Source organism: Electrona antarctica, assembly GCF_951216825.1.
Source record: "Electrona antarctica genome assembly, chromosome: 21".
Lineage (NCBI taxonomy): Eukaryota > Metazoa > Chordata > Actinopteri > Myctophiformes > Myctophidae > Electrona > Electrona antarctica.
Window position 1 is genome coordinate 7,328,181 of NC_136802.1, and position 26,886 is coordinate 7,355,066.

At 42.0% G+C, this 26,886-nt stretch overlaps 1 protein-coding gene across 5 annotated transcripts in view; it reads left to right on the plus strand.

Moving 5' to 3' along the window:
* The first annotated feature begins 1,411 nt into the window (after nucleotides 1-1,411).
* kcnip4a (potassium voltage-gated channel interacting protein 4a) overlaps nucleotides 1,412-26,886 on the plus strand; it is a 329,293-nt gene continuing 303,818 nt past the window's right edge. For 3 of the 5 annotated variants that reach the window (XM_079491657.1, XM_079491656.1, XM_079491661.1), the window contains exon 1: nucleotides 1,412-1,788. Coding sequence is in view for 3 of the 5 variants with exons in the window: in XM_079491656.1 (XP_079347782.1) it covers nucleotides 1,716-1,788 (73 nt within the window). In the remaining 2 variants the exon portion in view is untranslated. The remainder of the gene's footprint in view (nucleotides 1,789-26,886) is intronic. The other 2 variants (XM_079491662.1, XM_079491658.1) reach the window with 2 other exon arrangements.

Below are 26,886 nucleotides of genomic sequence, written 5' to 3' on the forward strand. Positions count from 1 at the left end.
CGCCACTGCCGTTGAGCTAATAAAGGCTGCCTGCTTGCTCGGGGGATAAATTGAATCTTGACCATCCGGTCCCAGTTGGAACCCGGGCTCTTCTAGAGTTACTGTCAGTGTAACATGTACTGTAACTAAGTGTCCTTGAGCAAGGCACTGAACCCCTAATTGCTGAGCAGGTTGGTGCCTAAAGGCTCATTCATAGTCTGGATTTTCGGTGGTGAGGTGAACACCGCTCTCTCCTGATTGGCTGAAGACAGTTAGCTAACCCACCTGAAAATGTGTTTTCCTACAGAATAGGCCTACATTGCCATTTCGTATTGTTGTTATTGATTAAATATTTAAATTATGATTTGACTGATACATTATTTTAATGGTTAATGGTTATTCATCTAGGTTAATGGAGACATTATTATACTCTAAACAAACAAAAGCGTTAAAACCAATAAAGGCAACTTTAAGTTTGAGGATGACATACCCGAAAGAATCATCAAAACTTTTCGAGCTTTTTTCTTTTCAGATGTTTTCCATTTTTCAAATTCAAATTACTATTTTATTCTATAGTAGCATATGCAGTGTCACTGAGCAGTATGGGTGGGAGGGTTGATTCTTTTTTTTTTTTTTTTTTCTATAAAAGAAAAATGTAATTCATATCACAATATTTAATCTACAACAATGTATAATCTGTTCTCAATAAAAACCTATTTGACAAAACTTTTCGAGCTTCTGTGCGTGTTTTGATGAATTGAACATGGTGGACCCTCTTGTAAACAATTGTAATGCTTTATTGGGTCGTCCACTCACAGTTAACAGTCTTTGTATAAAGCAAAGCAAAGCAAAGTTACTATATTTACCCAGGGTATCTGGGCTAAGCTCAAGAACTTGTTTCCAGCCAGGCCCTGCTCATAGAACATTTCATGGTAGTGGTTCAATGCCTTGCTCAAGGGCACTTCAGCGGTGGTAATTTTAACGTGTCGGACCGCTGATTCGAACTGGCTTGAATGAGTTGTGCTTGAATTGTACTGTAATTCTGCAAACTGTTAATAAATATTTCAATCAATCAATCAATCAATCAATCAATCAATCACTCAATCAATCAGTGTGCCATGTGATGATGCGCAGTAGCCTACATAGCAGCCTAAACGCGCAAGCTTGCTTTTAGAACAGACTCAACAGAGAGAGCGTGCATTTGGATGCTGCATACAGTACTCCTGACCAGCCAACATGATTAACATATATGATGATGAGTCTATGCAACGAACAATCAGAAGAAAATGGATTAAAAAAAGTTAAAACGGTTTGTAAAACAGTTATATTAAAAAAAGCGCGCACCGTCCGCCCCCTTTGATCACTACACCGTCGTCATCATTAATGCACGCTCCCGTGAACAGTGGCGCGTGCACTCGCAGCAGTCCAACGCTCCAATCAGATCAGAATCAGTTCAGTGCTGTCAGTCAGTACTCAGTACTCAGTCAGTAAGTCCACTCGGTTCGTAGCCGTCAGAAACTTACCTGTGTTGGAAAAAGCAACAAACAACAACAATTAACCAGCCTGCACACACACACACACACACACACACACACACACACAAACACAGAGAAGTCCTCCAGTCCTCGTGAACCTCGACAGAGAGAGAAGAAACTTCGCTGAACCGACCGGACCGACGGCTGGGTGTTTAATTGTTTGTTTCCCTCAAACAAATCTACTTCAAGTCCCCAAGAAGTATGAATTCCAAGAGAGTGGACAGCATCTCCTCCAGAGTGGATAAGAAGGCTGCGAGTTCTTCTCCTGGTCAGGGTAGGACGAGGGTGCATGCCGCCTGTTTGACTCATTAAATTAAGCGGGACTCTTATTGTTTACCTTTTCTGTGTCCCAAATACAGAAAAGGTGAACAAAGAGTGACAAATACAAACAAACTAGCCCTTTTCGGGACCCTTGAAGGGTCCCGAAAAGGGCTAGTTTTGTTTGTATTTGACTGTTTATCTTGTTTGGGTGATATATTACTGATATCATATTATTGCCAATCTTTGCATGTTTTAATTGATGCACCTGAAACGTATAAACCATGAGCATGTTGTGGTGACTGTCAGTCATGTCCGCACTTTTGCCTTCTCTTTAAGAAAAAAAATAACTTTATTGCTTTAGGGTGACTATTATTTTGCCAGTTTGAGCCACCGATACTAATTTAGATAGGCAGGCTACTATACTGGCTTACTAGTGGCCAGTGAAGTTGAGAAATGCCCTGCCAATCCTTTTTAACAAGAATACATATATTATAGATAGGGTTCATTCATTGCGGGTAGAATAGGTTAAACAGGTGTTAACTGTTAATGCTACTAATTAGGCCTATTCTGTTACAATTAGGCCAAACTATAGTGCATTACTCTGTTTGATCCCCACAGGTTATTTTGAGTCAATTTTTACTCGTGAGCACTGCAGTTGTTTATAGGTCTACTGTGTTGTTAGTATACCTGTGGTTGTTGGTAGACCTGTGGTTCTCAAAGTGGGGTCCGGGGGACCCCCACGGGTCCTTGAGGCTGAGGGGGATCCCTCACCCTTTGTCAAGTCCTGCCTATGGTATGGTTGTGCCCCTCTTCGCACCCATTGGTTGCTGTTTCGTGGTTGGACAAAAATCCTTTCTCTCCATCCTTGAAATAAGGTGTTTCTCATTTGTATTGATATTCTGTGCGTTCAATTCTCATTTTACACTTTGTCAGTAAAAAGGAACATCACAGGCGCAGCATGGTGACTGCAGGGCATATCATGTTTGTTTTTTTCCAAAAAGGATGTTATAGCAAATTCAACATAAACAAGGCGGAACCAGGGCGGAACAAGGCAGAAAGAGCCTGCTGGTTAGTCAGTCAGGGACCAATCAGAAGGCTGACAAAGGGTGAGGAGTGGTGGTGGGGTGGGTCCCCTGCCATATGTTTTGATGGGGTTCCACAGGAGAAGGTTTGAGGACCACTACACCTGTGGTTCTGTTTCTGTATGTATGTCCAGCAGCTCCTGTCCTGGCAGTGTTCCAGGATGATGCTTATTTTGTATTTTCCCTCAGGCTACTCGTAACTTGAACAGCCGTTAACTCCTAATTGCACTCAGCTGAGGTCAATGTTTGTTTAACGTGTATGCATACATAATTGGCTTATAATTATCCCCCCTGTCCTTGAAGAGCAGGAGACAGTAGTTTCTATCATGAGGAGAAATCAGACCAGTCTGAAGTGAGTGGTGCAACAGCGCCCTCTGTTGGTACTCTGAACATAGGGATGGACATGGGAAATTAAATGAAATGAAATCTATATTTACCCAGGGTATCTGGGCTAAGCTCAAGAACTTGTTTCCAGCCAGGCCCTGCTCATAGAACACATTTCATCGTAGTGGTTCAATGCCTTGTTCAAGGGCACTTCAGCGGTGGTAATTTTAACGTGTCGGACGGCTGATTCGAACTAGGAACCTTCCGGTATCAAGACCGCGCCGCTATCCGTTCGGCCACCGCTGCCACTTTTTGGGGACATTGCTGTTCCTTGGAGTGGTTGCACCACTCAAAAAAATAGAATAAATTCCGCACTGGTAAAGAAGCTCAGCTCCACTCGGTATCACCTCTGCATCTCTATCATAACATCAGCTCATTGTCTTGGGATTTTGTACTTTTTGTGTTTTCTGATGGATTTAAATTGAAATGATCTCAGTATGACTAATTGACTATGAGAAATCATGCTTAAGTTTTGAGCTAGCTAAATTGTATACTATACTGTTTTTGCCTTGTTGAAATGTCAAGTTTTTAATCACAGGTGTAAACACAGCTGACATAAATAAATAATATTCATGATATAACAAATTGTAAGAGTTGTAATTGATGATGATAATAATGATGATAATAATAATAATAGTGTTTCATATAGAGCGTCGCAGTGCCGCCCCCTACCAGGGCCCGTTTGTTGTCATGATTTGGCACAACTCGAGTTGGCTTTGCATGACGCTTATAAGGTCTTTAAATAAATACTTTTTGAAATGTCGATGGGAACAATGCATTGGGAATCATTTCCTGGGCCTGGCGTCGTCATGAAAGTGGGTGGGACTGCGATGCTCTATAGAGCGTCGCAGTCCCGCCCCCTACCATGGACCAGGAAATGATTCTCCGTTCATTTTCCTCATAGACATTTCAGAAAGTATTTATTTAAAGACGTTTACGCCGCGGACAAAGCCAACTCGAGTCGTGACAAATCATGACAACAAACACAATTTTTTGGGCCGAACAAATAATTAGAAAGAAGAAAAAAACTGCACGTTACAACACTTTTTTTGTTGTTTTTCTTCTTTGTAATTATTTGTTTGGTCCAAAATATTGTTTGTGTTGTCATGAGTTGTCACGACTCCAGTTGGCTTTGTCCGCGGTGTAACCGTCTTTAAATAAATACTTTTTGAAATGTCTATGGGAAAAATGCATTGGGATTCATTTCCTGGTCCATGGTAGGGGGTGGGACTGCGACGCTCTATAGAGGTCCGCATAGACAGGTCCTACACAGTTCACGCTGATGCACAGAAACTGCATGGACACACACCCACAATTAATGTTGTTGTTCAGCTGTGTTTACCTGTCAAATATGTCTGCTGTGAAAGTTGGCCTTGATTAATGAAACCCAAAATATATTATACACCCATTCATTAACTAGGAAATTAACAATATTATTTGTGGCTTCGTGGGTTTTGGAAGGGAATGAAATCACAAGCAGAATGGTTGGTCTATCTGGGCAAATGAGATTCATTCATAATGTATTCCTATTGACTCACATTGATGTTGTTGATGGTTGATGCCAATTGCTCTCTCTTTCCAAAAGTATTTTTTGTGCATATAGGCTAAAAAGGGGGTAATTTCACTTTATTTCACAAGATATGATATGATACAGTACTTTATTGTCAGTTTGCACTGAAATTTGTTTTGCTGCAACACATATACACACACACAACACAGGACAAAACAAGAAAATACAGTTACATAAATAGAAACATAAGGCCACAGAGCAATGTCCACAGCTCAGTTTAGTCCTGGCCAAAATCCTGATTAAGCCTCAGAGTCGACTGATGGACAAAATACCTCTTCAGTCTGACCTTATTATTGTATGCTGGAACACCATATCTCCTTCCTGAAGGCAGCAGACTCTCCATGCAAAACATGGCTAGTATTAGAGGTGATATTCCTTGCTATAAACCTTAAGATGCTGTTATCATACGTGGATGTATAGAGCCTCTGAAGTGGTTGTCCAACTGGTGATGATGTTGTAATTTTCTTCCAGTTACATTATGCTTATCATAACTGGCACTCCAGACAAGCTTACCCTATTCTTGGAGTGCCAGACATTTTTTACCTATTCTGTGGAGAGCCTCTCCAGGGAGCTGGCGATAACAACAGCATCCGGCTGGCTATATCTATTTCTATATTTTCAGTGCTGTCTCTGTGGTTAATATCAGTTCTAGTTATATATCTTTTTGTCCCACTGTGTCTCCTCTCTCGTCTTCTTTGTGCTGAATTATGGTCACTCCCTTGAGAAATCTAATAGAACAGAAGTATATATCCCCCAGAAAAATGCCATATCCACCCATCCATGAGTCGAACCCCTTCCTTGGGCACAATGATAGTTTGCATCAGTGCCTTTACAGTTCCCTCAGAACACCAATGCAACTCTCCTGACTCCTTAGTGCCTGCCAAAGGTTCCTCCAAGCTCTTCTCTTCTCTCCCGGCCGTCACGCAGCTCCATGTTTACATCTCCAGTGAAAGGAGGAATGACGTACAGTACATAGTGTTGTTGTTGGCAGCACTTTTTGATTTTAGTTTCACGGCCAAGCTACACCAGGCTTTTCTCGTGCGTTTACCCTAAACCTGCGGCCCACGTGTGCGTTTTTTAAAATTCAACGCACGCGTTTAGGGTAAACGCGCACGTTTTGTGCGCGAAAAGCCTGGTGTAGCTTGGCCGCCTGTCATAGTCGTACTTGAATAGTTTTCATTTAGTTTTAGTCACATTTTATTCACCTGGAATGTTTTAGTAGTGTTAGTCTAGATTTAGTCGACTAAATATCATAAGATTTTAGTTGACTAAATCTGCAGTTGATTTAGTCGAACAAAATGTATTTTGGTGGACCTTAATGACAGTTTTTTTTTGCTTGCTGAAAATAGCCGATCTACAAGCCCACAACGTTGGCTGTCTGAATACCAAAAAAATAAAAAGGTAATTCAAATGTTGACATATTATTGCTTATAGCAGCTTTAATACCTAATCATGATCAATCTAGGAGGGGATGAAGCATTCCTCAGTCCTCACTGTGGATTTATTAAAAAATATTAAACGGCTTTTAAGAAAAGACGGAAGACGTTTAGTTTTAGAAGGGCTGCTCCAGATCTGTCAGACAACAGAACGTTGTGCGTTTTGGATTTCAGACGATAGTAGACAGTTAATAGTAGACAGTAGTGATTCAACAAAAATGCTTCTTTGGCATAATATCCTGAGTCAGACAGTGTGCTCACATTGTGCAGAACTGATAATCTGAATACTTTCAGAGGCAAGAAGAAAGACTGCAGCTAGAATCGTGCCACACGTTTTCATTTTGTTTTCAAGGATCAATTGAGCCGTCTGTCAATCACTTGGAAGATGGGGGGGGTTTAGAATCATCTCACACACTTTAGTTTAAAAAGAGCAACTTGAAACCATGCCTCGTACTTCTCCTTGAGTGTTCCTTTGTGTGTATTCTTCTCTTGTTTCCTACTGTCTCAAAACAGAAACTGAAAAGTGAGCTAGTCACTTTTCCTTTTAAAATACATCAAGGATGGGCTTTAATAGACATATTTTTAATCCATCACCAATCAAGTGATACGTTTTTGTGTGATTGCTGTATGAGTCTGTTTAAAGAATAAATAATACATCTTTACTAGGGGCGGCGGTGGCTCAGGGGTAGAGTGGCCACTAGGGGGCGGCGGTGGCTCAGGGGTAGAGTGCCTGGATGGTAACCGCAAGGTTGCCAGTTCGAACCCGGGCTCCCCCAGAGTTACTGTCGAAGTGTCCTTGAGCAAGACACTGAACCCCTAATTGCTCCCGATGTGCTAGTTGGTGCCTTGCATGGTTTCCGCTGCCATCGGTGTATGAATGTGTGTGTGAATGGGTGAATGTAATGCGCCTTGGATAAAGGCGCTATATAAATGCACCATTTACCATTTACTACGCTTTAGGCCTGATTACATTAGTTACTAACTAGGATGAACTTTAATTGAATTTCCTTTGCTTAAAAGTTACTACCATGAAATTCTGCGCATGACAAAGAAAAAAAAACAACATTTTGGGCCTTCAAAGACTGTTTAACCCGTCTCTATAAAAAGCTGCCGCTGATTAAAAAGCCAGGATTCATTGCAGCGAAGAAACGTCCCAGTTCGTCTCCTGGTCCTGGACCCCCTCCAGTGGGTTCTGTTCTGCCTCGGGTGCAGCCTTTGATTTTCCCCGTCGGGATGCTGGGTGGGAACTGGGAAGTGCCCGCTGGGTGGGAAGTGCCCGCTTCGGGCGGCTGTGGCTCAGGAGGTAGAGCAGGTCGTCCAATGATCCCTGGGTCAGTGGTTCGAATCCCGGCTCCTCCTGTCCACATGTCGAAGTGTCCTTGGGCAAGACACTGAACCCCACATTGCCTCCAATGAGTTGGAAACATTGGTGTGTGAATGTGGGAAGTGAGGATGCTGGTGTCGACTGTTTGCCGCTTCACCTCCCAATGTATGAATGAATGAAACATTGTAAAGCGCTTTGGAAAAGCGCTATAAAAATGGAATTCATACAAAAATGCAATTCATTGCATGGCCATCTGCCTGGGGTATCTATCGGGGCCAGATATGAATGAGAGGGAGATGACTCCTGAGGGGAACGCCAAAAGAAAGAAGGTGAGATGGGGATAGAAGAGGTAGCATGAAAGAGTGAGTAATGGCTATTGAGACTTGAGAGAGAGAGAGAGAGAGATGGGCTGGTGGAAGTGAACAATATGTAGTGAGTGGGCTGTATGGACTATGGAGAGAGGGATACAATAAGGCAGTTTACTAGGCAACGTGCCATGGGTGACACGGTACCGTCTATGGGACAGAAGGAGCAGAAGGGCAAAAGGAGAACATAGAATGTTCTTTAATGTTTATATATTTCCACCCACCACAGCCTTGTTTATGCCACTTTCTAAAACGGTTAGTCCCAATACTTGATTCTGATTGGCTGGTTACCGTAAGATCCACGATAATCCACACCTTCAATCACTTTATATCATTCCCAGCTGATCCTGCAGCTCTGTAGCTGAACTGGGGAAGGGGAGCACTTGATTGCCTTACACACGCTGGCCATGCAGGTGTGTAAGCACTAGGGGTGTAACGGTTCAGTTACCCCACGGTTCGGTTCGTACCTCGGTATGGGGGCCACGGTTTCGGTTCGATTTCGGTACATGTTTTGCATAAAAAGAACAAGAAGTTTTACTATTTCCAAAATTCTCTTTTATTTTGCTTATACGCAAATTCAAGTATGACAGTTACTTGATGACTCTAATATGTATATAAAACACTTTTCAAATGTAAACATTTTAAACTGTTAAAGTGCCTCTGGATTAGACTACTGTACTGGTGGTATAAAGTATAAAAGGAGGTAGGTACAAAAGGTGCACATTAGCTTTGGCAAATGGCAATAAAACAAAATAGCCTATTTTAAAAGTGCTTCAGTAGTACTATAGGCTCATTAGGCTATACTGTATAAGTGTATATACATTCAGGATGTAGGGAAAACATTCAAATAAAAAATGGCCAGCAACAAACAAAATAGCCTATTTTAAAGTACTTAAGTAGTATAATGGCTATGTATTCTGAATGTAGGAGAAACATTTAAATACAAAATTACAACCACATAATATCTCTCAGCAATGTGTTCTCAATTCAGTAAATTGTAAGGTTCTTCTTTAAGAAGACAAGCTTGTCAACATTCTCTGGAAGAAGGCGAGAGCGACATGCACTAACAATGTCCCCTGCGGTGGAGAACACTCTCTCACTTGGAACAGAGGTTCCAGGGACACAGAGGTGACGTTGTGCAACTTTTGCTAGATGGGGGAACTTGCTCTCGTTGCTCTTCCACCAGGCAAAAGGATCACTATCAACATTGATGCAGTCCGCTAACCTGTATGATGTGACTTCCTCCTCAATTAACTGGGAAAGGGGCTTGACCTGGTTCTGTGTTTTGAAAACGTCTCCAAATAGCTCTGCCATGGCTGTCTTCTTCTGGGGAGGAGGGGAGGATGGATTCCGTCCCTCTGTGGATGGGCCTGTTGGCCTCGCCTCTGGCTCTGCTTGACTCTGCAAGAATAACAAATGTTTTAATATATATTCAATTCAATTTTTAGTGTGTCAAATCACAAGTTGTCTCAAGACACTTTAAATAAATGAATAACTAACAGCCAATCTAAATAAATGTACATTCTGTTTCTGTGGACTCAATTTAAAGGACCACAATTGAAATAAGCTATCATCTCATGAATACATGACAGACATGTATTCTGCATTTGCATCAATACAACATATAATAATAATAATAATCATAATAATAAAACAATACAATTATATGCAATCATAAAATCACAAAAATAATACCTGCTGTTCATTCTCCAGGATCTCTGTGATGAGGTCCCTGTAGAGTCTGTCACGGGATGGGTCATCTAGGGATGGCAGGGATTTTAACCTGGGGTCCAGGACTGTGGCCTTCTGGAGGTACTTTTGGAGATCAGGGTCATTGTACCTTTTATTCATGTCTTGTTTAATCCCTGCTTTGGCATCTCTGATTGTTGGGGTGTCCTTGGGCTTCTGTGGGTCTAGTGTGTGCTCACGGTCTGGAGCCATGGCGTTGAGAATCCTTTTTTTCAGAGGGATGATCATTGATACGGTGGGGTGTGTTTCACTGCTCATGAGATTTGTCATAGTCTTGAGTGGTTTGAGTAGTTCAACAAATTGTTCTCCAATTAGCTGCTCATCATCATTCAACATGGCCATGTCCTTTGTGACATTCTTCTTCACAGCCGGGTCCATTAATGTAGAGTAGATGGCAGGCTGCTGTTCAAGATAACGTTCTAACATGTCATGTGTTGAATTCCAACGAGTGCTGACGTCATGGATTAACTTGTTTTTTTTATCCAAATTTAGCGATCGTTGTTTCTCGGTCAGAACAGCGGCAGCTGTGGTGCTTTTGTGGAAGAAAGATACAACTCTCCTTACCTTCCCAAGGAGTCGTGACACTGTGTTGCCTGCCACTGCCTTCTTGGCTGCCAGATTAATGGTGTGAGCAAAGCAGCCGATATGTGGCCCCAGTTCCTCGGCTTCATGAATCGCGTTCACTATATTTGATGCATTATCTGTGGTAACTGGGATGGTTATGTTTGGCCGTTCCAACTTCCATTCGGTCACTGCTTTTCCCATTTCTTTGGGAGCTCAACAGTGATTGGATATTAGTTTACTCGTGGGGCGGGGGTTTCTTTCTGCAGCACAGCAGCCTGTTGTCTGCCTGTGAGTCTGTGTGCGCTCCGCTCCAGCTGTAAGAAATTAATTAATGCAAACCGAAATAGCGCGGTTCATTAGAGCGTATTGAACCGTGTATGCTGTACCGAACGGTTCGGTTTTAAACCGAGAACCGCTGCACCCCTAGTAAGCACCGCCCGCACTCGTATGACTGAATGTGTGGCTCCAGGCGGCCCTGTAAAGACATCAAGCGCTATTCTCCCTTCACATGGCCTAGTTGCCGAGCAAAACAAGGAAGTGTCGCTCGCTCTGGTGGCGCAAAGCGTAGCTACTTTTGTGAATTTAATAGTTTTATTAGGTTAATATTGCTATATGTTTGTAACCGTTTTAGAAAAGCAATAAACCACGCGAGGTCCCAGCGTACCGTGGATTTTATAATGGCTGAGAGGGTAGAAGACCCGCCGTATCACGTTGGGTCTACCTACGCCTCTCAGCCATTATAAAGTCCACGGTAAACTGAGACCTCTTGTGGCTTATTGCTTTAGTTTGACTCCATTCCAACACCTTGGATGGTGTGCCAAACGTCTGACACCATAGAGGTGCTTGGCCTCAGATTGCAAGCATCACCTTTGTCTGTGCTGAGGTCATGTTGAGGAGGTAGAACTTTCCCAATGGTGGAAAAAGTACTCTCATCTTTTTACTTAAAGATGGAGTGCCACAATTTTTCCAGTTTTTCATGTGTCTATGAGGTGACAGTACTTCAGTAGACACCTCGTTTTATGTGCAATGGTGTATTAACTTTGTATTTAGGGTTTCTACCTGGAGGCTAAATCCTTGACAGTCAAACGGGCCAATGAAATAAACAGTAATATAGTGACATCACACTATCAGCCCCTCCCCTAACCCCTCCCCCTTTATCATACAACTACAGCTGTAGGTGCGGCTTCAGTTCAGGTGGATCAATTCACCACCCATCACCACCCACCAGGCAAACCAGGCATACTTAATGAACTGGTGGGCGTGTCCACATAAAGGCATGATTTTAACAAATACTGTACACTTTTTGGAAAAAGTTCTTCCTCCTTATATTATAATAATACCTGATTATCATGTTTTAGGGTGGAAAAAATAGTGGCACTCCATCTTTAAGTATCAATACTGCAATATTGAATCTGTTACAATTTGAAGTCCGGAATTTAAAATGTACTTAACACTTAGACCGCTATTATTTATTGAAAAATTAGGATCTAATTCACGCCAGCATTTTTTTAATTTGAGCTCTTATTTTGAAAAGCCGCCATTTCCGGTCCACAACCGGTAGTCCTAAGTTAGGAGTTTTCACACAGCTGGATGGGCCTTGTTTACATTCTGAATCCTGACCGGAGCTCCGGAGAGCTCTAGATTGTCAGCTCTGTGCCGTCAAAGAAACGCTGTTTTGACCCAAAATGCCACCTGGGACAAGGAATAGGAGTTACAGGCGATTGAAAGAAATGGATAGAATGGATGCTTATGGCGACGACGATCTAAGATGGGCGATCCAGTCCTGTGCTAACAACACAGCTAGCTAACCGGCTAACGTGAGTAGCATTTTGGCTCGAGCAATCGAACGCGCTATAAAAGCTCAATTGCCGGAGGCCGTCGGCAATGGCGTTAAGCGCCAGTATCAAAATTAAGCTTCAATTGACTTTAATCGTCGGCAATGGCGCGGAAGCTGTTAAGTAGTGTACCTACATACAGAAGTATTGGCATCCACCGTGACACACCTACGGCCCTCTAGGGAGTCTGACTCTAGGGGCAGTATTATGCGTGTCTTAAGTACCAGGTCTTATTACTTAACTTAAGACCTGGAGGCGTGATCAATGCCATTTGGCTATTCTGAGTGGCCAAACAGCATTGATCACGCCTCCAGGTCTTAAGTTAAGTCATAAGACCTGGTACTTAAGACATGCATAATACTGCCCTAGGAGTCTAGGCCATGGGAGGAGTGATGACTGAGTGAGTTCAGAGCTGCACGAATCACAATGCTGTGTTCATAGTGGTGAAGCCACACTATACACTACTATATACGCTGGCTGCTTGAGGGCATATCGGCCTGTGTTGTTAGGATCTAATTTCGTCTCCTTCAGTCAAAAATACATCAAGATCTTTATAAATACTTCACCTGCTGTAACCGTAGACTGGTTATGTTCGGCTAAACATATTTTGTGTAGAGCCCTTGGGAATCCTGTCAACTGCAGTAAGTATATGGGGCCCTTGGGAATCAATTCAACTAAGTATTAGGTTTAAGTGGCCTGGTCTCAGCGGTCCAGGCACCTTGGCCGGTAGTCCGAGTCTGGCAGTGTGCAGCGGGTTCGACTCCCGATCCCGACGGCCTTTACTGCATGTCACTCCCCCATTTCCTGTCAGCCTACTGTCTGTCCCTCTATGAAAAATATAAAATAAAGGTGAAAGATTAAAAAGCTATTAAAAAATTGCAGATCTACAAGCTCATAGCACGGCACTGAGTGCCGCGCTACGAGATTGTAGACCTGCTATTTTAGAAAAAACGTGGCGCAAATCTTTGAATATATATTCTGGTGCTGGAATCTGGTGCAACGCACAGGTCCTGGTTGTACTCCTGGTGAGAGCAGGAGAGGACCTGGTGAGACGTAGGAAGTGCCCGACCAGGAGTCAACCCACAGTGCCTAGTCCCTCCACTCTCCGGATGGCACGCCCAGTACCGGCAGAGTAGTTCTGGAGCAGCGGATTGTTTGTCCCTGGTTTTTCCCTTGGGGGGCTGATCGAGGGTAGCTACTGGGACGTAAGAAGGGACTTGATCACCCCGGCTGGGTCACCCGAGTGAGGGGTATGATGTTGGAAGACCCCGAAACCCTGAGGACCTTGGGATACATCACTGAGGATACCGGGTATGTCCCAGTTGCATCCTGGTGATGTTTTTTAGTTCTATTTCAGAGCGAACATTTTTAACTCAAATCTTTGCTTCTGGGGGGGGGGGGGGTCCCTGGAACAACATATTTTCAGATGGGGGTCGGCGGCCAAATACAGATAATTCTGGGGGTCCTTGACGTGAAAAACGTTGAGCACCACTGACATGATTTAGAATTAGAAGACATTTTGTAGAATCAGTTCTGAGGTCTAAACGGGTTAATGTAGTCAGAACTGTGTCGGGCAGAAGGCCATACACGGTGGCAGAACCATTGGGGACAGATTGGACAAGCGGCCAACTGGACTGGGCCGTCTGTCTGTCCTCCTGGCCCAGTGGGTGGTCGTAGTACAAGCCGGCTCTTAACCCATTTTGGGGCGGGAACCCCTTTTGGTGTTAGCATTATGTTATGCTTTAGCTATTGAAAAATAGCAGACCTACAAGCTCATAGCGCGCCACCGAGTGGCGCGCTACGAGCTTGTAGGTCTGCTATTTTTGAAAAATCGAAGAACCACTGACATAAACATAACTTTTTCAGAAAACTGTCAGGATGTAGAAGACATTTTTAGAATCTGATCTCAGGTCAAAATGGGTTAATTCTGCACTTGAGCGCCGCCGATACTCCATGACACGATGTCCTCTGGAGTCCCCGGGAACAGCGGGTCCTCATTATAGATGAGATGACCCAAAACACACTGCTAAATATCCGAGCCACTCGGATGGAAAATGATTGTTAACCCATTTAGACCTGGGAACGATTCTACAAATGTCTTCTAAATCAGTTTTCTGAAAAACCCATGTTTCTATGTCAGTCGTTCTCAAACATTTTCATGTCAAGAACCCCCAAGATTATATGTAATTTGCCGCCGACCCCCATCTGAAAATATGTTGTTCCAGGGACCCAGAAGCAAAGATTTGAGTTAAAAGCGTTGGCTCTGAAAGAATATATATTCAAAGATTTGAGTTAAAAGCGTTGGCTCTGAAAGAATATATATTCAAAGATCTGCACCACATTCACGATTTTTCAAAAATAGCAGACCTACAAGCTTGTAGCGCGGCACTCTGTGGCGCGCTATGAGCTTGTATATCTGCTATTTTTCAATAGCTAAAGTATAACATAATGCTTAAAACACCAAAAGGGGTTCCTGCCCAAAATGTGTTAAAGGCTCTGACTTGAGTGCACGCAGCATGCAAGGCTACATCAGGCTAATTAGGCAAATGATCAGACCGGGTTGTTATAAATGGCAGTTTAACTATTGCCTTGACTCCCATCATTAGCACAAGTCTTGTTTTGTAATGGTTGTACTGAATCTTCATCTATCCGTTTGCTATATTATGTAGGGTCATTTTTGTTGTCATTCATTTCTAAATGACTAAATCTATCTACTCCTTCAAAACCGCTCTCAAAGGTCCCTTGACTCCTTCAAAACCGCTCTCAAAGGTCCCTTGACTCCTTCAAAACCGCTCTCAAAGGGCACCTTTGGACGGCTGCATTTCGAAACCGGCCCCCGTAAAATCTGTATCCCCCACCTACACCTTTTTCCCCTCACTGTATATGTTTTTCCCCCCATTTGTACCTCCTCTATGATGATTTCCTGTTTTTGGCTATATAGAAGTGTATATTTGTACGTCTCTAAATGTTATGATGAATTGAACATGGTGGACCCTATTGTAAACAAGTGTAAGGCTTTATGGTGTCGTCCACAGTTAACAGTTTTGTTTTGAGTTGTGCTTGAAATGTACTGTAATTCTCTGTTAATAAATACTTCAATCAATCAATCAATCAGATATAATACTGTAACTTCGGTGAGAGAGGCCTCCTAGTGTGCAACACTGACCCCAAGTGGTTGTATAGAGGAAATGCCTGTTAACCTAAGGAAGGGCCTCTGTCTTGTTCATGGTTTAGTTTAAGAGTGTCCATTCATTTCCCTCTACAATAAGGCTGTAAAAATCTCCAGAATGAGTTAATAGCACAGGCAGACTCTTCACATACTAGAGCATGTCTGAAATAAGTGTCAGAGCTGAAATCGACATGTAAATATGAAATAAATGCTTAAACATGCAGCTAGGTGTAATGTTAGAGACCACAGAAGTGAACCTTTCAAGCCTGTTTTCTCAACTTGCTGTTTTCTGCAAGACATTACTCTATAAGCCATATCTCTAAAACTGGTGGGTCAAACTGAACAACCAATATGTCAATTTGAAGCTATGATTCCCTGCTTTCTTATGACATGAAAAAATGAAAATTCAAAAAAATCCAATGGCAGTCCCTCAGTCACATTTGGACACATATAGTGGTGAATGGCTTTATGTTGCCCCATATATTGCCTTTGCCATATTCCATGTGTCTCATTTATATGTTTTAGTACAATGTCGGTGTGCTAAATTAGATATATATAGATATTTGGTACATTCTGCAATCTGCATCATCTCTGATGTTCTATAATGCTGTGAATGCTGGTACAGTTTAAAGTATGATTTGTAATGAGAAGTAGGAGACTTGTGGTGTGGTGTGGACAACAGAAACCAATTGACACTGTACAGCAACTACATTTATTTGGAGTCTAGCTATACATTTTGACTTGCATGTATTAATTGATTGTACATGTATAACTTGGGCGCCCCACTGCAGTGTCAGAAGAACCTAAGCATCTATTTTATTTCATGTTTATTATTATTATTTTATTTTTGTGCTCTTTGACTTCAGAGTCGAGAGCAAGTTGCTGTGTTTCACTCTCACTGCTGCTGTTCCTCTGACACCCTTCCCCCAGGGGTCAATTATGCAAAAAAGATACAGTTGCTGACACAAAGATGTGCCATGATCCTGTACCGTGTCTGCCTGGTCCTGTACCGTGTCTGCCTGGCAGGTGACATTAATGATCCTGTACCGTGTCTGCCTGGCAGGTGACATTAATGATCCTGTACCGTGTCTGCCTGGCAGGTGACATTAATCCATTTAGGCCTGACGTCGATGTTTCTATATCAGTGGTGCTCAATATTTCATGTCAAGGACTTCAAAAATTATATGTATTTGGCCTCCGACCCCCATCTGAAAATATGTTGTTCCAGGGACCCCCCCTGGAAGCAAAGATTTGAGTTAAAAACGTTCGCTGTGAAAGAATATATATTCAAAGATTTGCGCCACATTTTCACGATTTTTAAAAAATAGCAGATCTACAAGCTCATAGCGCGGCACCGAGTGCAGCGCTATGAGCTTGTAGATCTGCTATTTTTCAATAGCTAAAGCATAAAATAATGCTTAAAACACAAATGGGTTCCCGTTCAGAATGGATTAATTCCCTGACCTTTGCTCCGTGCTAATTATGGCGCACTTGGTGCCGAGTGACTGGACTTCTCCTTTGATGAGCTGAAAGAGAAGAGAGTGCCCTTGAAAGTGATCTTGCACCACAAAGTGCACATTATATTCAACCCTGTGCTCCTGTGCTCCACCCAGGGCTTAACCCATTTTGACCGTTTTCTGAAAAAGATATGTTTCCATGTCGTTTTTATTTTTCCAAAATAGCAGACCTACAAGCTCGTAGCGCGCCACTTGGTGCCGCGCTATGAGCTTGTAGATCTGCTATTTTTCAATAGCTAAAGCATAACATAATGCTAACACCAAAAGGGGTTCCCGCCCCAAAATGGGTTAAAGTCCTCAGTCCTGGGGACGGATTTCACTCCTGAAGATTTCATAGGGGTCATTTTAATGATCAGTGCAGATTTACAAAAAAAACATTTTCAGTCTTGGGATTTTTCTTCGAGTTTTAGTCACATTTTAGTCACCTGAAATGTTTTTAGTTTTAGTCTACTAGACATCATAGTTGACTAAATCTACAGTTGATTTACAGTAGTTGACTAAAATGTTACATGCTAAAAATAGCCGATCTACAAGCTCACATGCTGCGTCACGTTGCAAGCTTGTAGATCTGCTATTGTCAGCATGCAACCATGAGCATAAAATTACATGTCTTTTAGTTCTACTGGATATCTTCTCCACTAGTCCCTCCCCTAACATATAGTCTAGTTTTTATTTGACTAAATTGTCAATATATTTAGTTTTAGTCTTTGTTTTAGTCATCTTGGCTTACTTTTTTTAGTTTTCCATGGTAAAGGTAGTCTACGAACATTTTTGTCAAAGTTTTAGTCGACGAAATCAGCACTATTGCAGCCTCACCCAGAAGGCGATCTCCATCTAGGTACTAGACCATTCTGGGCGGGAACCCCTTTTGGTGTTTTAAGCATTATGTTATGCTTTAGCTATTGAAAAATAGCAGATCTTCTGGGAGGTCCCTGGAATAACATATTTTCAGATGGGGGTCAGTGGCCGATTACATATCATTTTAGGGGTCCTTGAAATATTGAAATATTGAGCACCACTGATGCAGAAACATAGGTATTTCAGAAAACTGTCAGGATTTAGATTACTTTTTTTTTTTAAATTTCGACATCAGGCCAAAATGGGCTAGGCAGTGCAGTTGCTGGTACAACTACGGCCTGATTTATGCTCATTCATATATTGGTGTCACGAGCCGCAAATAGCCGATCTAAAAGCTCACTCGATGCGATGTTGCACATATAAATCGGGCTTGTACAATATCTCTGCATGCTGCTGACCGATAATAAAGGGGTCACCATTATCTTCCGATGGCAGCCAGGCACCACGGCTGAATAATTTATGGAGGCATTCCAACACATGGCCTCGGAAAGTGACACATACTATCCACAGAGGGCACGGGGTGGGAAAGGTTCCTTGTGGGTCTCCAGAGTGGAGAGTGAGAGTCTTTGTGCCCTTAGAATAATATCTATGTGGACTTTGTGGAGTGTGCATGGTGAGTGTATGTGCAGCAGTGGACATATACTAACGGGTCCATTTGTACACTCTCTGAGTTACAGACCCATAAGGGTCCATTTGGTTCCTAACTATCATTTAGCTGGGTCCCCCCTGGAACTCCCTCAAGTACCCCTGGGGGTCCCCGGACCCCACTTTGGGAACCACTGCCCTAGGCTATGGCATAACCCCAAAGTGTGAATAGGTCAAAGAAAGGGATGAGCATTTCTTCCATGTGATATCCAAAGTCACCCACTTATTCCAAGCTTTAGATTTTAGATTTGACGGCACGCTCTACACTGTAATGTTGGTATTGCTTGTTTACCTCACAGTAAACAAGCACAAGGGGGGGGGGGTCATGGCCAGACGAGACGAGATGAATGAGAGGCGGTCATTTTGAAGGTAATGACTTGTAAACGATCCATCACAGTGAGTGTTCCGCGGAAGGTTAGTCAATAATGTAGAATTAACTGCAAAGCTTGAGTGAAGCAATAACCGAACCATCGTCCGATTCATGGTCCATTCAGATTGATCCCGGCCGGGTCCACGACTTATTGGTGCAGTCAAATGTAAATTTTTACACCCCTACTCAATGATATATTTCTTTTGTTTGTGTGTGTGTGGAGCTAATCTTGCACGTTTAACCCATTCTCAACAGGAACCCCTTTTGGTGTTTAAAGCATTATGTTATACTTTAGCTATTGAAAAATAGCAGATCTACAAGCTCATAGCGTGCCGCGCTATGAGCCTGCTATTTTTGAAAATCGAGAAAATGTGGCGCAAATCTTTGAATAAATATTCTTTCAGAGCAAATGTTTTCAACTCAAATCTTTGCTTCTGCAGGGTCTCTGGAACAACATATTTTCAGATGGGGGTCGGCGGCCAACTCCAGATATTTTTGGGGGTCCTTGACATGAAAAAGGTTGAGCACCTGCACCACTGACATAGAAACGTAGGTTTTTCAGAAAACTGTGTTTTAGACATTTGTAGAATCGTTCCCAGGTCAAAATGGTTTAATCTATAGACGCCACACTCGATTTAACAAGTGAGAGCAGCGATGAGTGAAAGGAAAGCCCAGGCAAACATGAACAGATGGAATGATCTCTCTGTACATTTTCATTATGCTGACTGTGTTGTCTTCTTACAAGAGTAGGACTACTGTCAATTGGCCATAAAAAAGTGCTGAATTCCATTTCACATGGTAATTAGTATTGGTACATAATTAGAGCATGATAATAATACAAATTAAAAAAAAGCCAAGATTGGCATGTAACTGCATTTGCTCGGTTGTGAGTCAGACAATCACATACATTTTATTATCCAGCATTAACCTTTTCAATTAACCTTTACAATTAACCTTTACAATTAACCGTGCCAACAGATTAACTCATACATACCGGTAGCTAAATGGCAGTAGCAATAGTTCACAGGCTTTTTTTGAGTGGTGCAAACCACTCCAGCAACTGGCTTTGTTAGTACCCGTGTGTGTGTGTGTGTTTGTGTACCTGTCCCTCAAAAGAATGAGCATGGTTACTATGGTCACTGACATTATGTCAGACCACAGCTGATCAGGCTATATAAGACCTTGCACCACTCAGTTCACACGGGTGTGATTTTTTAGAAAGAGTTGTAAGATTTATTTTTAAGTAAAAAACAAAACAAAACAAACGTTAATGTTTTTACAATTTAGGCTTTTAGCAGACACTCTTAATCCAGAGCAATTTACATTAAGCAAGAACAAAAAGCATGGCAATACATCACATACATAAAAAGTAGTTATCATGAAACATGCGTAAGCTAAGAACATAAGGCCTGTATGGCTATTTGTTAAAAGAAGTCAAATAAGTACTTGGCCTAGAATGAGTTAAGCTGTTGGTATTTTAATGTGACTAAACCAGGTGAAATGAAATGAAATCTATATTTACCCAGGGTATCTGGGCTAAGCTCAAGAACTTGTTTCCAGCCAGGCCCTGCTCATAGAACACATTTCATCGTAGTGGTTGATGCCTTGTTCAAGGGCATTTCAGCGGTGGTAATTTTAACGTGTCGGACGGCTGATTCGAACTGGGAACCTTCCGGTATCTAGACCGCGCCGCTATCCGTTCGGCCACCGCTGCCACTAGGTGCATACTTCTACAGTTGTTGTCTTTGTGAAAATGTCTGATCTTCGAAGCCCATTTTACATATTTGTTTTAACTAGGCCCTATTCAAAAGTTACTGTATTATTATTATTATTATTACGATAATAGTTATATTATTATTATCCCATTTAGACCTGAGGACTTCTCAATCTTCTAAATCCTGACAGTTTAGTTTTCTGAAAAAACCCATGTTTCTGTATCAGTGGTTCTCAAACATTTTCATGTCAAGGACCCCCAAAAATATATGTAATTGGCCGCCGAGCCCCATCTGAAAATATGTTGTTCCAGCGACCCCCACAAAAGCAAATATTTGAGTTAAAAACGTTCACTCTGAAAGAATATATATTCAAAGATTTGCACAACATTTTCACGATATTTAAAAAATAGCACTCGGTGCCGCACTACAAGCTTGTAGATCTGCTATTTTTCAATAGCTAAAGTATAACCTAATGCTTTAAAACACCAAACGGGGTTCCCGCCCAAAATGGGTTATATTAGTCATTATCCATATTAAATTCCGACACTCGCTTTGACTTGTGTAGCCTGTATGTGAAGTGAACGCTAGTATCCTATTACTCGCTAAGGGTCAAAACCGTCACTGTATTGATTTCAGAGCCGTGTAAGTAAATAAGTATAAGCGACTATTGTTTCCGCGAAGCACAATATATAGCTCTCATCTTTCAGGCCGAGAGGAAAATGGACGCCACAATACAGTGTATTCTCATCAGACGGTTGTGCTGTATTGTATTGTGTTGTATTGATTGTTTTGGAGGGTGTATGGAGTTTACCTGACCAAGATTCAGTGGTGGAAAGTAACTAAAAGTATTTTTACTTAAGTACTGTACTTAAGTACAAATTTGAGGTATTTGTACTTCACTTGAGTATTTCCAATTTCCAGTACTTTTAATTCTACTCCACTACATCTCGGAGTGAAAATTTATATTATTTGAAAACTTTAGTGTGGCGATTTTAATTTCCATTAGAAAACATACATTAACCACTTCAACCCTATACATTTCGGCCATTTGAAAATAGCCGATCTACAAGCACACAATGCGACGCATTGAGAGCTTGTAGATCGGCTAACACGAAAAAAAAACGAACACGAAAAATGTTCGTCGACTAGATTTTTCCACTGTTCCACTATGATGACTAAGACTAAATATACTGACAATTTCGTCAACAAATAAAAACTAGTCGACTAAAATCTTATGACATTTAGTTGACTAAAACTAGACTTACACTAAAACATTCCAGGTGACTAAAATGTGACTAAAACTAAAACTATTCAAGAGACTATAACTAAAATCAAAATTTGCTGCCCAAAAACACTGCGTCACCAGGCTTTCCACCTCGCTCGGAGGAAAGCCTGCTCTGTGTTGCTACATCGTACATCAGTCCGGGAGCAGATGGTAACTTACGTCACGTTGTAGTCATAATAATTCCTTCCCTGTGATAATTTTAGGGCCTTAAAATAGAATTCCCTGTGGGATAACAAAGGTATACAGACGCTCAATAGTCTCTGGAAAGTACACTCACATTTATAATTTATTTTGTATTTAAAATCACACCCGTGTGAAGTGATATTTATATCACTTCACACACGTACATCATCATGTAACAAGTCTATTTGCTCAGTCACATAAATTCTCGATTCATTGTCAATGGGAATTTAATGTTTGTGTAAGACGAAAATCTACACTAATAGCTGAATATAGGTGGCGGTAGCGCCCCTCAAAAGTCAGCGAAACTATGCCGCACCTTTGTGTAGCACAAAAATACAGATTTGCTCAGACACATGACATAAATTCTCCATTCATTGTCAATGGGAATTTAATGTTTGTGTAAGACGAAAATCTACACTAATAGCTGAATATAGGTGGCGGTAGCGCCCCTCAAAAGTCAGCGAAACTATGCCGCATCAAGAGTTTTATTGGGTAGGCCCTAAAATTATCATCGCGGGGGATAATTTTGGATACTTCTTATTCGGGTTTCCTGCTTGATGACTACAAATCGGTGATGACAACATGATTAGTTGCCATCCGTGGCAGCGGTGGCCGAACGGATAGCGGCGCGGTCTTGATACCGGAAGGTTCCCAGTTCGAATCAGCCGTCCGACACGTTAAAATTACCACCGCCGAAGTGCCCTTGAACAAGGCATTGAACCACTACGATGAAATGTGTTCTATGAGCAGGGCCTGGCTGGAAACAAGTTCTTGAGCTTAGCCCAGATACCCTGGGTAAATATAGATTTCATTTCATTTCATTTCATTTCATTTCATCATAAAGCCCAAAAGGAATGCTTCTCGGGCTAGGTGGGATATGGAATAGAGATCAATACCACCCACCTGCTGATGAAATTAGCCTGATTTATTTTATTTAGACATTTGTTAACTACTGTAATACTCAGTTATTGTTAAAATGGTAATCCATATAACTTTAATAGTGTAAACATGATTATTAATTGATTAAGAAAATGTGTTTATCATTTCATAATGAGTTTGTGGATTATTGTACTGTAAAATGTTATAGAGGGTATGCGCGTGCCATTATCGTACCTGGAAATTATGCGGGAACGCCCACTGAGTGGCAAAAAACTACTTTCTGGCCTTGACAGCCCATTCATCCAAACACTAGAGTCCTGTCTGATTGCATTAAACAATGTTAAACTCACCAACATTACAGCTGTACGAAAAGCTTGAATTATCCTCTTTCTATCTGCAAAGTTTTTGTTTCATAAAAATCCACCATAGAAACGTTATGAGCTACTTTCTGTCAAGAAATGCCCTGCATTTCATTATTTTTCTAAGTAAGTGCTTGTTTTCAATAACACAACATTTTGCTGCCTCCTGCATTATGTGACATTTAGAAACAGGTGGTACGCAGGACGGTTGGGTGATTTCCAACGAGCGCTTCCAAACTCCAACACTCCATGCTGCTCAATGTTTTGCCACTCAGTCTAGATGAGGGGGGCGTGTCCTGATGGGAAAATCATGCATGTGCATACTCTCTATAGTTCCTCTGTGCGCCTAACAGATGGGGAGATTAAGTGTACAATGCTGCGGTTATATTAGTCCTTGTGTATTGGTGTATTGGAGACGAGGACTGAAACATAAAGCCACCATTTTTTTTTGATGACATTAATTAAATCGTGCAACCCTATCTCCGACTATGGGTAAGAGGTAGCGGACATGAAGGCATGTACGCAACAGACGAGAGAGACGGAACTGCAAGGTGGGCAAAATGTGCAGGCAGAAGTTTAGTTAATGGCAAATTAAAATAAGCTCTGCACTTCTCTTCACCCTCGCCCTTTAGCGAAGTATAACGAAGGAAACTTGCAAACCACTTCCAAACTTCTCCTAGTAATAATACAGCTAAATGATGCCATTCAGCCAGTCTCCCTCAGGCCAGGAGTGTTCTCTGGGGTCCTGGTGCTGGTATGATTGTACTGACTGTACGCCATGCTGTGTCTCACTGCATACTGTTTCACTCTTGAGAGAGCAGCCAGAGACAGCCGTCTCCGGTGTCAGACAGACAGACAGTATGACTCTGGCCTGCTGGGATGATGATTATATGATGCATATTATCACTTTCTCAGTCCCCTTACGGTACAATCTCCTCCCCATCTATACATTGTTTTTGGCAGCAAATTTCATTAGTTTTCATTTAGTTTTAGTCACATTTTAGTCACCTGGAATGTTTTATTGTTAGTCTAGTTTTAGTCTACTATATGTCATAAGATTTTAGTCGACTAAATTTACAGGTGATTTAGTCGACTAAAATGTATTTCGGTGGGCCTTGATGCTGTCGTAATTACTGATTTTACACTTGCTGAAAATAGCAGATCTACAAGCTCACAACGCTTCGCAGCGCGACGCGTTGTGAGCTTGTAGATCGGCTATTTTCAGCATGCAACCAAGTGTAAAATGACCCATACTGGATCTCTTGTCCACTAGTCCCTTCCTAACATTTTAGTCTAGTTTTTATTTGTTGACGAAATTGTCAATATATTTAGTCATCATAGCTTTGTTTTCATTTAGTTTCCATTTAGTTTTCGTCAGTGGAAAAAGGTAGTCGACGAACATTTTTCGTCTTCGTTTTGAAAATAGCCGATCTACAAGCTCACAACGCGTCGCGCTGCGTCACGTTGTGAGCTTGTAGATCGGCTATTTTCAGCATGCAACCAAGTGTAAAATTTTAGTTTTAGTCATCATAGCTTAGTTTTCATTTAGTTTCCATTTAGTTTTCGTCAGTGGAAAAAGGTAGTCGACGAACATTTTTCGTCTTCGTTTTAGTCGACGAAAACAACACAAGCATATTATGACTTTCTCAGTCCCCTTACACCGGTACAAGCAGCCCCCTCCCATCTATACATGACATACTGTCGTGGTCATTTTATCATCTATGGGGAAGCAATTAATTACATTTACTATCTGGGCTGTTTTATAGTCATCCGACATCTAATCTATATCACAGTACAGTAGTGGTGGAAGAAGTCATCGTCATCATTTTTCGACTACGGATATGGCCTGGTCAGCCTGCAATGACATGCATAAGATCTGGTCATCCCAGCGACCGCGGATATGGCCTGGTCAGCCTGCAATGACATGCATAAGATCTGGTCATCCCAGCGACCGCGGATATGGCCTGGTCAGCCTGCAATGACATGCATAAGATCTGGTCATCCCAGCGACCGCGGATATGGCCTGGTCAGCCTGCAATGACATGCATAAGATCTGGTCATCCCAGCGACCGCGGATATGGCCTGGTCAGCCTGCAATGACATGCATAAGATCTGGTCATCCCAGCGACCGCGGATATGGCCTGGTCAGCCTGCAATGACATGCATAAGATCTGGTCATCCCAGTGACCGCGGATATGGCCTGGTCAGCCTGCAATGACATGCATAAGATCTGGTCATCCCAGCGACCGCGGATATGGCCTGGTCAGCCTGCAATGACATGCATAAGATCTGGTCATCCCAGCTTAGTAAGATGTTAAAAGTAAAAATATTTAGGACGACCGTTGAGCCGATTCTACTCTATGGCTCTGAGACTTTCAAAGAAACAAGAGAAACGGTGGAAGAAGTACTCAGATGTACAAGTAGCAATACCACGATATAGTCTACTTGCCAGCCCATAGAGCCCCATGTGAACCCGGACATGTTGAGTATACCAAGGTTTGGTGTTTGGTCACACATTATGCCAATTATGTAAATTGCTCAACATATGCAAGTTTAGCATATGGCAGTTTCTACATGCTGGGGACCCATACTCAACATTTATAACATAAAACGTTGGTGTACTCAACATGTCCGGGTTCACATTCTGGCAAGTGGACTAATATAGAAATAGTCTATTCATTTTACATGAGTAAAAGTACAATGGTGGCCTCCAAAAATAGTAGATCTAAAAGTGTGATGTGACATGCTGTGAGCTTGTATATCTAAAAGTGTGACGTGACATGCTGTGAGCTTGTAGATCTAAAAGTGTGACGTGACATGCTGTGAGCTTGTAAGGGCCGATTCATACTCCTATTTTACCGCTGTTTCAGCGCTGTAGTGCCGAAATGACTTCGGCTCGTCAGAAATTTTCAGTAGCACCGAAGAGCCGACTTTAGGACGGTACCCTCCCCCCGAACCTCAAATGACGTCACATTGTAGGCTCTACAGAGCCGAACCGACTTTTATTCGGCTCTAAAATAGGAGTATGAATCGCGCCTAAGCAGAGAGTATAAGGAGTAGAAGTATAAAGCGTTGGAAAAATGGACACACAAGTAAAAGTACATCAACGTTTTAATTAAGTATAGCACTTGTATATATATGTAAATGTACTTATTAGTAGTTGGTAGTTCTTTTTCCACCGCCACAGTGCAGTAATTAATGTTGTTTGGATGGAACCTGGCAACGAGCATGTGTAACTGAACAAAGCCGACAAATAATTGATTGCATCAAGAGAACAGGATGTCTGAAGATCTTAGATAGAGAAGTACACACCGCAGGAAAGTCATTGTCCCTCAGGAAGGTCACTGCAGTGATGGACAGATTTGGAGCCTCAGTGTAGCTATAGGCCATGTGCAGACAGCGGCCATGTTTCCATCAGTTTGGAAGCACTCGTTTTCAGTAAAGCAATGTCTTGCTGCCTCTTGCATTATGTTCTAATTCAAAACAGGTGGTACACAGGGCAGTTGAGTGATATCTAACGAGCACTTCCAAACTCCAGCACTTAGAAAAAGAATCACCTGCAAGGACACAAAGTAGCTCATAACATGTATACAGTGGAGTTTTATGAAACAAACACTTTGAGGATAGAAAGAGAATAATTCAAGATTTCCGTAGAGCTGCAATGTTGGTGAGTTTGATGTTGTTTAATACAATTAGATAGGACTTTTCTGTTTGGATGAATGAGCTGCCATTGGAAGTTGCACCTAGGTAGCACCTTGCCATTAACTTATATGGTAAGATGGCCGCGGTCTGCATATGGAGAATAGGCTAGCAGACCGGTCT